Below are 13275 nucleotides of genomic sequence, written 5' to 3' on the forward strand. Positions count from 1 at the left end.
TTTCTTTTAATGGATTTATTTTTTGCATCAGACAAAAACTGACTGTCTCTGGAACAGCAGTTTTATTAACGATGCTAATAAGCTGTGTAGAATTTATGCTTGAAATTAGTCTGAAAATATATGGCTCCATAGATGCTGGTCAGTTATATGACTGTTTGTCAAACTAATGTATATGTCTTCAGTCTCAAGATAGATCGGGCTGACGTTCAAGAAACTGGCCCTTGTCCAAGTCCACCGTTCATGTGCATCTTAAAGCCATCTAATAGAGCAGCATACTCGTGTTAAAATTCAGGCCTTGTGCTCCCTCTGTCGCGGCTTGATTTATAATGCTGTAGGACTCAATTAAAACGCTAATGGCCATTACGATTGCTCGCTTTGCATGTAAATTTTCTTCTCAAATCATTTTCTCCCACCATCAACTTGTTCAGTATCCATTATAGAGAAAATTACACAATAAAACACAACAGTAGAATGGTATGAAAAGTTTACTAGTCGGTGTGAAAAAAAATCATAATACTATATGAATATGTAAGGACTATTCAATTAATTTTGATCAAATTTTACGATACAATTGAAATTTTTGAGTGCATAAATAATTATAACTTTCTTTGCAACGTAAGCATCTAAAGAAATTCATGTAAATACAGTAATATTGTACTAACTGCATGTCATTATAGGTTCAGATTTATACAATCCCTGATCTGTCCCTCTATCCACTATTGGCCAAACAAAATAAAAGTACAATTTCAATTTTCTAACCCAATTTTTATGAAGATAAATATTTGAAATGTGAGATGTAATTATAATAAAACAAATAGGACAGAATATTTTGGTACTTTTTTTTTTTTATATAACTTACAAGACCAATGGAGCTTGAGTAAATGTTCTTCTCCTAAGCTAAAGCTAGTGTGCAAAAACATCTCCATTATCTGAAGTCCTGAGCACAGCATTTTCCTTTAATATAAAAGCAACTGCCTTTACAATGTGCTTCAACTTCCTCTAATGACCTAATTATCCAGTAATGATTCATTGACCATTTAAAATCCCTGTTTCTTCATCCCATCCCGCTGGGTTTTTAACTAGCTGATTGATCAAAATATTTCTGCACTCTCTCTCTCTCTCTCTCTCTCTGATTAGTCGTACGCAAAGCTTTTATCTTGAATACCATCCCATCAGCTGTAATGATGTTGCAAAGTTAGGCAGTCAATTAGCCTCTGCCAGGATGTAATTAGACTGATGGGATGCCATGTTTACTGAAATGTAAGCTAAGATGATGAAGTGGGTCATTGGTGTCTGCATCTATTGACGGCATGATTGGTGCTATTTAGGCCTAGTCCACACATACACGGGTATCTTTATGAACGTTTTTCGCGTCCACATGAAAACACAAAAACACGCTATGAAGTGCTGTCAAAGCAACAGTTGGCGATATAACCCTAACCGTAAAGCCATGTTGGCCAATCAGAAGCCTGGAAAAAATGTTATTACCGGTTCCGATGTCACAAGCCAAAAGCTCCAGTTTCACCGTCTACACGACAACACTGCAACCGGAGTTTCTGAAAATCTTCACCCTGGCAAGAGTTTTCAAAAAAGTTCAGTTTCAGAAACTGGATACTGCGCTTGCGTGTGGACAAACAGCCAAACCGCATAAAAAAAGCTGCGGTTTTGAAAATACCTGTGTTCGTGTGGACAGGGCCTTAGTGTCGGCATGAAACTGCCAATCCAATATACATTTGCATGAAAAAGTACCACTTGCAGAATCTGTAAATAATTTTAACAAAATAAGAGATCATACAAAATGCATGTTATTTTTTATTTAGTACTGTCCTGAATAAGATATTTTACATAAAAGATGTTTACATATAATCCATAAGACAAAAATAGCTGAATTTATTAAAATAACCCCGTTCAAAAGTTTATGAACCCTTGACTCTTAATACTGTGTGTGGTTACCTGGATGATCTACGACTGTTTGTTTGTTTTGTGATGGTTGTTCATGAGTCTCTTGTTTGTTCTGAGCAGTTAAACTGAGCTCTGTTCTTCAGAAAAATCCTCCAGGTCCTGCAGATTCTTCAGTTTTCCAGTATCTTTTCCGTATTTGAACCCTTTCCAGCAGTGACTGTATGATTTTGAGATCCATCTTTTCACACTGAGGACAATTGAAGGACTCAAACACAACTATTAAAAAAGGTTCGAACATTCACTGATGCTCCAGAAGGAAACACGATTTATTAAGAGCTGGGGGGTGAAAACTTTTGAACAGGATGAAGATGTCCAAATTTTGTTTAAATATCATTGTTTTTCATTTAGTACTGCCCTTCGGAAGCAACAGAAGATACTTGCATGTTTCCCGGAAGACAAATTAAGTATAATTTACCTTGATCTTCAAATTCAAAAAGTTTTCACCCCCCGGCTCTTAATGCATCATGTTTCCTTCTGGAGCATCAGTGAATGTTTGAACCTTTTTTAATAGTTGTGTTTGAGTCCCTCAGTTGTCCTCAGTGTGAAAAGAGGATCTCAAAATCATTCAGTCACTGCTGGAAAGGGTTCAAATATGCAAAAGATGCTGGAAATCTGAAGAATCTGCAGGACCTGGAGATTTTTTCTGAAGAACAGAGCTCAGTTTAACTGCTCAGGACAAACAAGGGACTCATGAACAACCATCACAAAACAAAAAAACAGTCGTAGATTATCCAGGTAACCACACACAGTATAAAGAATCAAGGGTTCACAAACTTTTGAATGGGGTCTTGTGGACTATATGTAAACATCTTTTATATAAAATATCTTACTCAGGACAGTACTAAATAAAAAATATGATCCCTCTTGTTAAAATTATTCACATTTTCACAGATTCTGTAAGTGGTTCACATTCTTTTGCATGCAACTGTATGTATGTGTATGCGTGTTTTGAGTTTGACAACAAACAGTCAAACAGCTATACAGAATAGATCAAAACAAATAATAATGATTAATTTCTGAACATTGACTCTCAGTCTTTATTCACCTCTTTCTCATGGTTTCTCAATATAATTCATAAAAGATGTTGGACAAACCAATGGACACTTAGAAAATCCAAATATTTGGATGTGCAAATCTGCAACAATATACGGTAAAACTATTGAGTAACGTTCAAGATAAGCTACCGGTTTGGCACCATAGTTTGAGAACGAAGCAAATACTGCTTATTCTGCACAGCAGCCTATTTGCTTCCCTCTCAGACTAGCGCTGTTTAGATGCACTTCCTTGTTTTGAATCACTTGTGAAGATGTTGATTCCGCTTATTTTCTTACTAGTTTTGAACCTATTTGCAAGTGTTTTACCTGCAGGTAAGTCACGACTTTTAGATAGGCTACAGCTAATTACATATGATTTATTGATTTATTTTAGCGTGTCTTGCAATGCGCTTTTCAACTAGGTTTTGACATGCATATGCTGTCTGACGCTGTACAAACGGTTGTGTTGAACTCGAACGCAAACCGGGAATAGTTAACATGTGAGGCAAATTTATGATCATGTAAAATCCGGATCTGCTGAAATTCAACATGGCAAATGCAGTACTGGTGTTGTTGGGGAACGAGTCGGGATCTTTTCATTGAATGAAGGAATGAATGTTGAACCGGGTCACAAAACCGGACGTTATGTTCACGAATTGGTCGGAGAGAGCTGCGTGAGCTGATTATAAGCGTTCAGAGTGTAAATGTTTATAATCAGAGAGTGATCCAATCATTTGACTGAGGGACGCAAAGTAACTTACTTTAACAGCAAGATAGAAGAAATGCTGCAAATAAAACTTCCTGGTTTTATAAGTTTCAGCAAAACGCGTAGAAAACAGAAATTTTTGCTTACATAGGACAATCGTGTTTACAGCAAGCATGTGATATGTCACGTGAGGATGGTGAAGGACAACGTAAAGACGTATTAGCGTCATGACGCTTCTCTCAGTCGGAAGAATGCATGACTTCTCAAGTCTTCCTCTAGAATGAGATGGTCTAGTAATGCTGTCTTAAATATTCACTGAGGTGTAGTAAACAAAACACAAGAATTATATTGTGAAAAATAAACCCAAATAACTACATCTAAAAATGATAGAAATACAGCATGTAAATTTAAATAACTTGCGTCATTATTCATTCATTTGCAATACACTACAGATTTGTTTTCTGCTCACTGATTTCTAGATATAGATTAAATATATATTCTCTATACTATAGATAAATGTTTCAGCAATGTTTCATTTCATGATATTTCCAGGACACATAGGCTCGCATTGCTACGTCATAAAGGTTTCCGCCACAAGAATACACTGAATAACTACAAGAATAACTACAAAAAATTAACACAGTAAAATATCGTTTCCCATTAATATACCATAAAACAATGCATTCTGAGTAATATTTGTCACTGTAAGAAAAGAGGCCTATAGGCTACTTTCTCGAAAACGTCAAATAATATTACCCACAATGCATTGTAATATACAAAAGTAATATACTGTAAAAACAATGTATTCTGGGTAATATTTGTCGTTTTAGAGAATAGGCTACTTTCTCGAAAACGACAATTATTATTACCCAGAATGCCTTGTTTTGCGGTATATTACTGTTTCAATGGAAAACGGTATTTTAATGTGTAAATTTGTTTTGGTTTTTTTACAGTTATTTTTAGAGTATATGTGCAGTCATGGCACAAGAATACTATTAAAACTATTAGTGGAACAATTTTATTTAAAAAAAAAAATCATATTAATGCAATACAGCGAATGAAATGGGCAGTTTAGAATCATGTGACTAATTTACAAAATAACAAAATAAAACACACACCTTCATTTCCCAAAATGTTTTTATTTTTTGTCTTGCATTTCATAATGAAATTGGATAAGCTCAGTGCAGACTCATTTTCTGCCAGTTCTTTTTCATGAATTTGAATGTGTGCAAAGGATTGTGGGTAATTGGGGGATGTGAATGATACATTTGATGCGTCCTTCAAAATATGCTGAAATAAGGATGAAAAACAAAGACCACCTTTGAAGGATCCTTCAAATACGGCCTTCGATGGAGTGTCATGGCATGGCAGTCAAGGTCTGCAGCCAGAAACACCCGTAGTCTTTTAAATGAACTGTTCGAAGAACCGATTCATGTAGTTGGACTTCCCCATCATTACAATGCAATTTTACCATAATTTAAAAGCTTAAGTTCCTTTCTTTGTATTCCCAGCGGAAGTGTTTCGGTTCTCTTCTTATTATGGGGATCACATGGTTCTGCAGAAAGCCCCAGCCCAAGCAGTCGTGTGGGGATTTGGACAGACAGGAGCCGAGGTTGTGGTGTCATTGTCTGAACCACACAAAGTGTCTGCAAACTCCGTTCCTGTTATCAATGGTAAGAATCAGTTACACATGTAAATATGACTCTTGTCATTTCAAACCTGTATGACTGACTTTCTTCTGCGAAAGAAAATTCAAAACATTGACAGTGCATTCTGGCTTCAATGTCTCTCAGGTATTTGGCGCACAACTCTCAACCCTGTGGAGGCCGGTGGTCCCTACAATTTAACTGCATTTCAGAGTACAACTAAAAGCTCAATCACGCTCACAGATGTGCTCTTTGGAGACATCTGGATATGTAGTGGACAAAGTAACATGGCATTCACTGTTAGTCAAGTGAGTACATTTCTCTTAACTCCTAAAGTTGACATCTTTCATATGTGTAGTTAACCTAAAATATGACTCATATTCTTTAAAAGTTGATTAATGCAAAAGAGGAGCTGGCCATGGCGTCTAAGTTCCCTAACGTGAGGATCTTCCAGGCTGCCTTGGAGCAGAGCAGTGAGGAACTAATCGATCTCGCGGGAGTGGAAGTTCCTTGGTCCCGACCAACAGCGAGTATGGAATACTTTCTCGGAAACAGCTAAAATGGGATATTTGTTGCATTCTTGTTTTATCTTAAGAGTGATGTCCAACCTGTTTTTTGTTTTCTAGATGAAAATTGAAACTTGTTAGCAAAATGTATGCATAACACTCTTCTTGAAGAGAGATAAGCAGCTGTTCTTGTTGTCTTTTTGTGTTCGTCATTCAAGAATTGCTTGGTGGAAAGCCATTCAGCCATTTCTCTGCAGTTTGCTGGCTCTTTGGTCGCCATCTCTATGAGACACTGAATTATCCCATCGGAATAGTAGAGACGTGTTGGGGAGGCACACCTGTTGAAGCCTGGTCATCCCCAAGGGCTCTTCACAAGTGTGGATTGAAGAGCTCAGTGACCAGGTATAATACTATAACACTGTTTTTAAGGTGTTTTAAGTTTGAAAGTTTGGCATCAGTAGGATTTTTTATTTATTTATTTTTTGGGGGGAAAGAAATGAATACTTTTACTCCGCAAGGATGCATTAAATTGATCAAAAGTGACAGTAAAGATGTATAATATTATAAACATTATTATACACATTACAAAAATTTCAAATAGAACTTTCTATTCGTCATTCTATTCTATATATACTTTATATATATCAAAGATTAAGATTCACATGTATTCAATATGTAAATTTACACCACATACATTAAATTAAAACTTTTCTTGCATATGAAACCAACACGCAGTGCATTTCCAAGAACCTGGCACATGTTTTAAACTACATTTTTAAAAGATTGTTCTTTATCATGAACACTCTTGTACAGTACATTATTGACCTACATAAGTAAATGTGTTTGAATGAATAGTTTGTAAAATACAGTACAATATAGATGCCTTGGATTGCTTCTCATTTAACATTCTCAACTTCTCTACCTGAATTCACTTCAGTGTTCCCTATAGTCCTCAGCCTGTGGAAAGTAACTTCTTGCTGAACATCTCTGTTAGCTGGAAAAGTTCAGTGCTGTGGAATGCCATGATCCATCCATTACTCAACATGACCATAACAGGAGCCATTTGGTACCAAGGTAGTATTTCTCAGGTGAAGAATTATAGCCCTTTATAACAATTATAACACGTGCACAGACTTGCTATTTTTTACTTTGCTTTTGTCTCAGGTGAGGCTAATGCAAACTACAACAGAGATGAATACAACTGCTCATTCCCTGGCATGATTGACGACTGGAGGATGGCTTTCCATGAAGGCTCGGGTGGCCAAACTGCACTAGACTTCCCATTTGGATTCGTACAGGTGCCCTTAAAGAGAGAGGCTGCCCACCGCAGAGCCAATGGGTGGAGCCTAGATGGTCCAACCACACCCTAAACATAAGCATAACTCCACCCATTATGTCCATGTCCAAAGAGGGGGTGCTGGACATCATTTGGCTCTGCAGTGAACACCACTTTGTTTAAAGGATTAGTTCACTTCAGAATTCAAATTTCCTGATAATTTCCTCACCCCCATGTCATCCAAGATGTTTGTCTTTCTTTTTTTTGAGGAAATCGTTCTAGATTTTTCTCCAAATAATGGACTTCAATGGGGTTCAATGGGTTGAAGGTCCAAATTGCAGTTTCAGTGCAGCTTCAAAGGGCTGTACACAATCCCAGCCGATTTATTTATTTATTTATTTTAAATAAAAATGTTATATACTTTTTAACCACAAATGCTCGTCTTGCACTAGCTCTGCGATGCGCCACGCGTTATGTAATCATGTTGGAAAAGTCACGCGTGACGTGGAAGTGTCGATCCAGTGTCTACAAAGCGAACGTGCAAAGACTAAGTCAAACAGACTTTACAAAAAAAAAGGTAAAACGATGTCGGACGTATTTGAAATGAGAGTTTTTTGCCCTACCGCAGTACTTCGCCTACATCACACGTGAACTTTCCAACATGATGTGTGGCGTATCACAGCTCTAGTGCAAGATGAGCATTTGCGGTAGTATATAAGTATATACATTTTTATTTTTTTTAGAAAACGACTGATTGTTTCGCTAGATAAGACTCTTATTCCTCATCTGGGATCATGTAGAGCCCTTTGAAGCTGCACTGAAACTGTAATTTGGACCTTCAACCCGTTGGTAACAGTTGAAGTCCACTATATGGAGAAAAATCCTGGAATGTTTTCCTCAGAAAACTTAATTTCTTTTCGACTGAAGAAAGAAAGACATAAAAATCTTGGATGACATGGCAGCGAGTAAATTATCAGGAAATTTTAATTCTGAAGTGAACTAATCCTTTAAATAGTAATTTAAGAAAAACATCTTAATACTTTTGACATCAGTACTTATAACATGAAATTAAATTGCACTTCCGTTTCATTTCTAGCTAAGCACATATCACAAAAACGGTCAGCACGATGGGTTCAGAGAAATACGCTGGCATCAGACAGCAGACTATGGCTTTGCCCCTAATGAGCGCATGAAGAACACCTTTATGGCTGTTGCTATCGACGTACCTGATGAAAAGTCCCCCTGGGGCAGGTGAGGAGCAGAAGAAATTGGTAGTTAAAGTGTTATTCCAATAGTTTAATGGAAGTGCTGGACTCTAACATGCTGATTTGCCTGTTTTTTTTGTGGTGGGTTCAATAGTATCCACCCAGAGGATAAACAAGATGTGGCATACAGACTTGTGCTGGGGGCAAGAGCTGTCGCCTATGGGGAGAAGAACGTGTCTTTCCAAGGACCTTTCCCTACTCAGGCTGTGCTCAGCCAGTTTTTCATTCAAATTGATTTTAATCAGGATATTAATGCCACCCTTGGTGATGATTTTTTTGAGGTAAGATAACCTTCTAAAACATTCAAGTACATATTCAATTACAAAACTGTGATTTAAAAAAAAAAATGTATTCAAACGAGCGCTGGTTTTAAAGCTATAACACTTTTTGTTATACTTGTTGAAACTCTCTTCACATCCTGATAGCAATCAATAATAGAAGTGGTCTAAATATTAAAAAATGTACAAATATATTCTGTGGAAGTCTCAGGACCAAAAAAAAAGTTTGTCCAATCACTGTTTTCGGTCCGAATGCAATGATAGGATGTCCTACCTGCCTGTCAGCATGTATTTCCATACCTCCATGCACCTGCTCTCAGAGCTCTTTAAGTTGTTTACGTTCATTAGGGGTTCAAGTGCGTAGCCATCTACGACGTCAACAAGGCTCACCCCGATCGGCCTGACGGGGGCGCTACAGCGATCAAAAGTACAAAATGGCTCATAACTCCTAAACTGTTAGGCGTAGGCTCAAGTGTCTTATATCGTTGGATTCCTTGCCGACATTTTCGGGTATTTTGGATTTTTTGTAAAAAAACTTTTGCAAACTAGTCCTAGGTTTTTGACATGATCGGAACCAAACCAGTGCAACAAGATTCTCTGGAGTCTGATTGTCAATAGTTGTCAAAAAAAAAAAAAGTTAATTTCGATTCACGGTCCCTAAGGATCGAAACGTTCGAAGTTGGTGGAGCCACTTTTACTAAAATGGCTATAACTCGTGAACGGAATAAGATATTTTCACCAACTTGGCACACCTATGTCAGAGCTCATTCTGTGGTCGTGTGAAAAAGGACACAGCGACTGGCCACTTGGTGGCGCTATAACAGAAAAAAACATGAAAACGGCTATAACTACTACACTGTTAGTCCGATCGACTTGAAAATTGGCATGTAGTGTCTTTGTTCGAGGTGCCATGACTGCCTATGAGGATATTGACGTATCTCAAAAAACATGGCCGCCATCGGCCACTGAAATTTGAGCAGCTATCAGACAAGGTTAACGAAGGCCGATCAGAACGAAACTCGCTGGGCCTGTTTGACTCACGGCCCTAGAGGCCTGTGAGAAATTCGAAAGAAATCGGCCACGGGGGGGTGCCTTCGCATTTTTCACGTCCATAAAGAATTGTGTATCACACGATTTTTCACGCACAACCAAGTATTCATACCACATAGTAGAACTCCCATGGTAGAATTCTGAGCAACTTTGCCTCGATGGACTGCTGCTGTTCATTAAATATTGGAGATTATTTCAAAAAACAACTTTGGCAAACTAGTCCTAGGTTTTGGGCTCAACCTTGATAACTGTTAAAAAGTTTTAAAAACTATATATTTTCTACGGTAAATTGCCTGTATTTGCTGTAAATGGTCTTTTCCATCTATGATCAAGATGGTTACAGGCTTGCTAATTAAAACATAATACCTTTTTACGAATGTGCGTAAAGGCCTTAAAGTGCTTGAACCCCGATAATTGCTGCTCGCAGCTATATTTATTATTGTAATGTTATGTGCTTTGAAACATGAGGTAATTTAACGCCGTCTCTCGTGACGCTTTGCAGACTCTCCTCTTGTATTTTGAAGGAGGCATGGCTTCAAAAAGAGAGCTTGTGCTTTTAAAGCTAGCTTCTCCAAAATGCCTACCCTACCTTTAAGGTGAGAATGCTACTGTTGAACTGACCTTGACTATGTATGTTTTTTTTTCTACCGTAGATCTGCTGCTTTGAGGAGAAAATGTGTAGATCAGATGACAATTGGTTGCCTTCTTCCATTATAAAACATGGCTTAAATTATGTCTTTGTATCTATACCACCACCGTGTTCAGATGCTACTGTTAATGCGGTGCGTTATCTCTGGACAGACTGGCCCTGCAAATTTAAAGCCTGCCCCATCTACAGCTCTAATGGACTCTTACCTGCACCACCGTTCATCCTGGCCATAACAAAACAGTGACCAACAGTATACTGAACCATCATGTTTAAAAAATGTCTCTTCATATCATGTAGCAGTGATGTATAAATATATAAATGAGTAAAATGTATATTGAGAGACAGATTTTGAAATCTTTTTGAGTAACATAAGCTGGAAATGTCTGTAATTTGAACTTGACTGGAGAGCAATTTTACACAATTTCCACCCAATTCAGTTTGCACTCTAGATGTGTCCTTTTTTGACAGGTCACACTTTTTATGTGGTATAATTTGAGCCATTTTGTGTTGACACACAACTGTGTCTAATGTTTATGTTTCATAAATTGTTTTAGGTTGATTTTTGTCCTGTGACAGCATGATTTTAAAGTTTATTTAATGGAGAATTCATATTATGATATTATTTGTATCTAGGTTGAATGACAGTTATTTCCTGTTTGGAGCCTTGAGAGAAAAGTTTCCTACAGCTTTCCTTTCAAACCTGTTTTTGTATTTTCAGTTTCGTGATTGGGTTTAGAAAATGTACTTTAGACATATATTCTATTAACTAAGTAACTTTGCAACTACATGTCAAAATAAAGTGTTACCAAGAAAGATACCAAATACAGGCTCAATGACTCAAAGACTAGAAAACATGGATACACAGACAAACATGAATTTAAGAGGAGGAAGTCTGGGTGATTTGAGACTTGAGAGGTTAAAACAGGCATTTTCTCCTTCACGGTAACAAGCGTAGAGTTTAAAGAGAATACATTTTAAACATGCTTTGTGTCTCTGATTAATCGAATATCAAAACTTGAATTTATTCTCATTGTTCAGGTTAATTATTGTGCTGAATAAATGTTTATTTATTCTTGAATATGTGGACTCCATTGTCTATACAAGGCCTTAAAGGGTTAGTTCACCCAAAAATGAAAATTCTGTCATTTATTACTCACGCTCATGCCATTCCAGACCCGTAAGACCTTCGTTAATCTTCGGAACGCAAATTGAGATATTTTTGTTTAAATCCGATGGCTCCGTGAGGCCTACATAGGGAGCAATGACATTTCCTCTCTCAAGATCCATAAAGGTACTAAAAACATATTTAAATCAGTTCATGTGAGTACAGTGGTTCAATATTAATATTATAAAGCGACGAGAATATTTTTGGTGTGCCAAAAAAAAAAACAAAATAACTAATTATTTAGTGATGGCCGATTTCAAAACACTGCTTCAGGAAGATTCGGAGCGTTATGAATCAGCGTGTCGAATCCGCAGTTTGGAGCACCAAAGTCACGTGATTTCAGCAGTTTGGCGGTTTGACATGCGATCCGAATCATGATTCGACACGCTGATTCATAACGCTCCGAATCTTCCTGAAGTGTTTTGAAATCAGCCATCACTGGCTCCCTGCCTCTCCTGTGAATATGAAGACTCATTCATTGCATTCTCACAATCTCACTAGATTCATTTTAGACTGCAAACTGGGTAATGGGTAATTATTTTTTATGAAAAGAAATTAAATAATTAAATAGGATTTAAAGGCACAATATGTAAAATTGTTTGATTAAATATCTAAAAACCACTAGAACAATGTTATATATTTTGTTGACTTGTGTACTTACATTATCCCAAATGTTTCCAAGAATGTTTAAAACCTGAGAAATAAGCAATTTCAACCAGGATGAGGACCGTGTCTGTGCGTCGCCTATCAGTGACATCATACCTATTTCCGGGTTTATTTTGTGGAAACACCAAAGACGCTTTAATATATTGTGTGTTTTATTAGACAGGCGAGCAACTGTTTGGATACATTCATCGACAGAAAAATAATCATGTTATATAGCTCAACATAGTAAGTCTTAATGTTTAAATCTTGTTTTCTTTATTTACGGCGAGTACCATGTTTTACCATGACTAATATCAATCTAGCTTACTGCAGTGTGCAATAAGTGTCTCATAGCAGCCACCGTGCGAACGCAGAGTAGCAGTAGCTTATATAAAACTTTTAACACACAAATGAATCTAATATGATAAAACAGCGCTACTTTACCCCATGCTCATGACCAGAAGAAGCGGAAGCGGCGGCTGCGGCATAATAAAAGTTCTGCTGCTCTCGAGCCGTGTGTCGCGCTCGACTCTCATTCTTGTTTCTGCTCGCACAGCACTCGGTCCTGTACTGCTTCATTCTGCAGTAATGTTAATATTCTCATCCATGAATATGATTTCTGCCCGAGTCCCATCCCGATTCTTTTCCACCGGCTGTAGACACGAAGACAACACCTCCCTAGCTACGCCTTTGTCTTGAATAAGCGACCTTTAGCGCCAAAAATTTACATATTGTAGCTTTAAGGGAATATCGAAAAAGAAATAAGAACCGTAAAAGTTCTAGGTCTGTTGTAGTTATTAATAGGGATGCACCAATACAGATACCAGTATCGGTATTGCCCGATACCAAGCTCATATACTCGTAAAAATACCCCCCATACCAAAGACCGATACCTCACGTGACATAACTGGCAGAATTTTCCGTGCACAGAGACTCATGTGTCTAATTTCGAAGGCTGCATCCTCCGAAGGTCGCATTCGAAGGTTGTATATGTCATTGAGGCAGTATCGTTTCAGAAAAGTAAAGCCACCTTTCCACTGTACACGACAAACGACAGCCGTTGGACCGGAAGTCATTCATTTCCAATGGAAAG

At 37.5% G+C, this 13275-nt stretch overlaps 1 protein-coding gene across 1 annotated transcript; it reads left to right on the top strand.

Annotated features, from left to right (window-relative positions):
* Window positions 1-3117: 3117 nt before the first annotated feature.
* On the top strand, window positions 3118-11450 carry siae (sialic acid acetylesterase). The gene is made up of 10 exons (XM_051869933.1): window positions 3118-3329; window positions 5214-5375; window positions 5496-5656; window positions 5740-5878; window positions 6073-6256; window positions 6792-6928; window positions 7019-7152; window positions 8227-8381; window positions 8490-8676; window positions 10377-11450. Exons 1-10 carry the CDS (start codon window positions 3269-3271, stop codon window positions 10614-10616), a joined length of 1560 nt encoding a protein of 519 aa, XP_051725893.1. The 5' UTR covers window positions 3118-3268; the 3' UTR covers window positions 10617-11450.
* Window positions 11451-13275: the final 1825 nt, after the last annotated feature.

Source organism: Ctenopharyngodon idella, chromosome 18 (genome assembly GCF_019924925.1).
Source record: "Ctenopharyngodon idella isolate HZGC_01 chromosome 18, HZGC01, whole genome shotgun sequence".
Taxonomy (NCBI): Eukaryota; Metazoa; Chordata; class Actinopteri; order Cypriniformes; family Xenocyprididae; genus Ctenopharyngodon; species Ctenopharyngodon idella.

Excerpts from the sequence above, each read along its gene's own strand:
- siae (XM_051869933.1), top strand. The coding sequence starts at position 3,269 with ATGTTGATTCCGCTTATTTTCTTACTAGTTTTGAACCTATTTGCAAGT. Across the intron at positions 3,330-5,213 it reads TGCAAGTGTTTTACCTGCAG|CGGAAGTGTTTCGGTTCTCT; the intron begins GTAAGTCACGAC and ends TTGTATTCCCAG. Across the intron at positions 5,879-6,072 it reads TTGGTCCCGACCAACAGCGA|AATTGCTTGGTGGAAAGCCA; the intron begins GTATGGAATACT and ends TCGTCATTCAAG.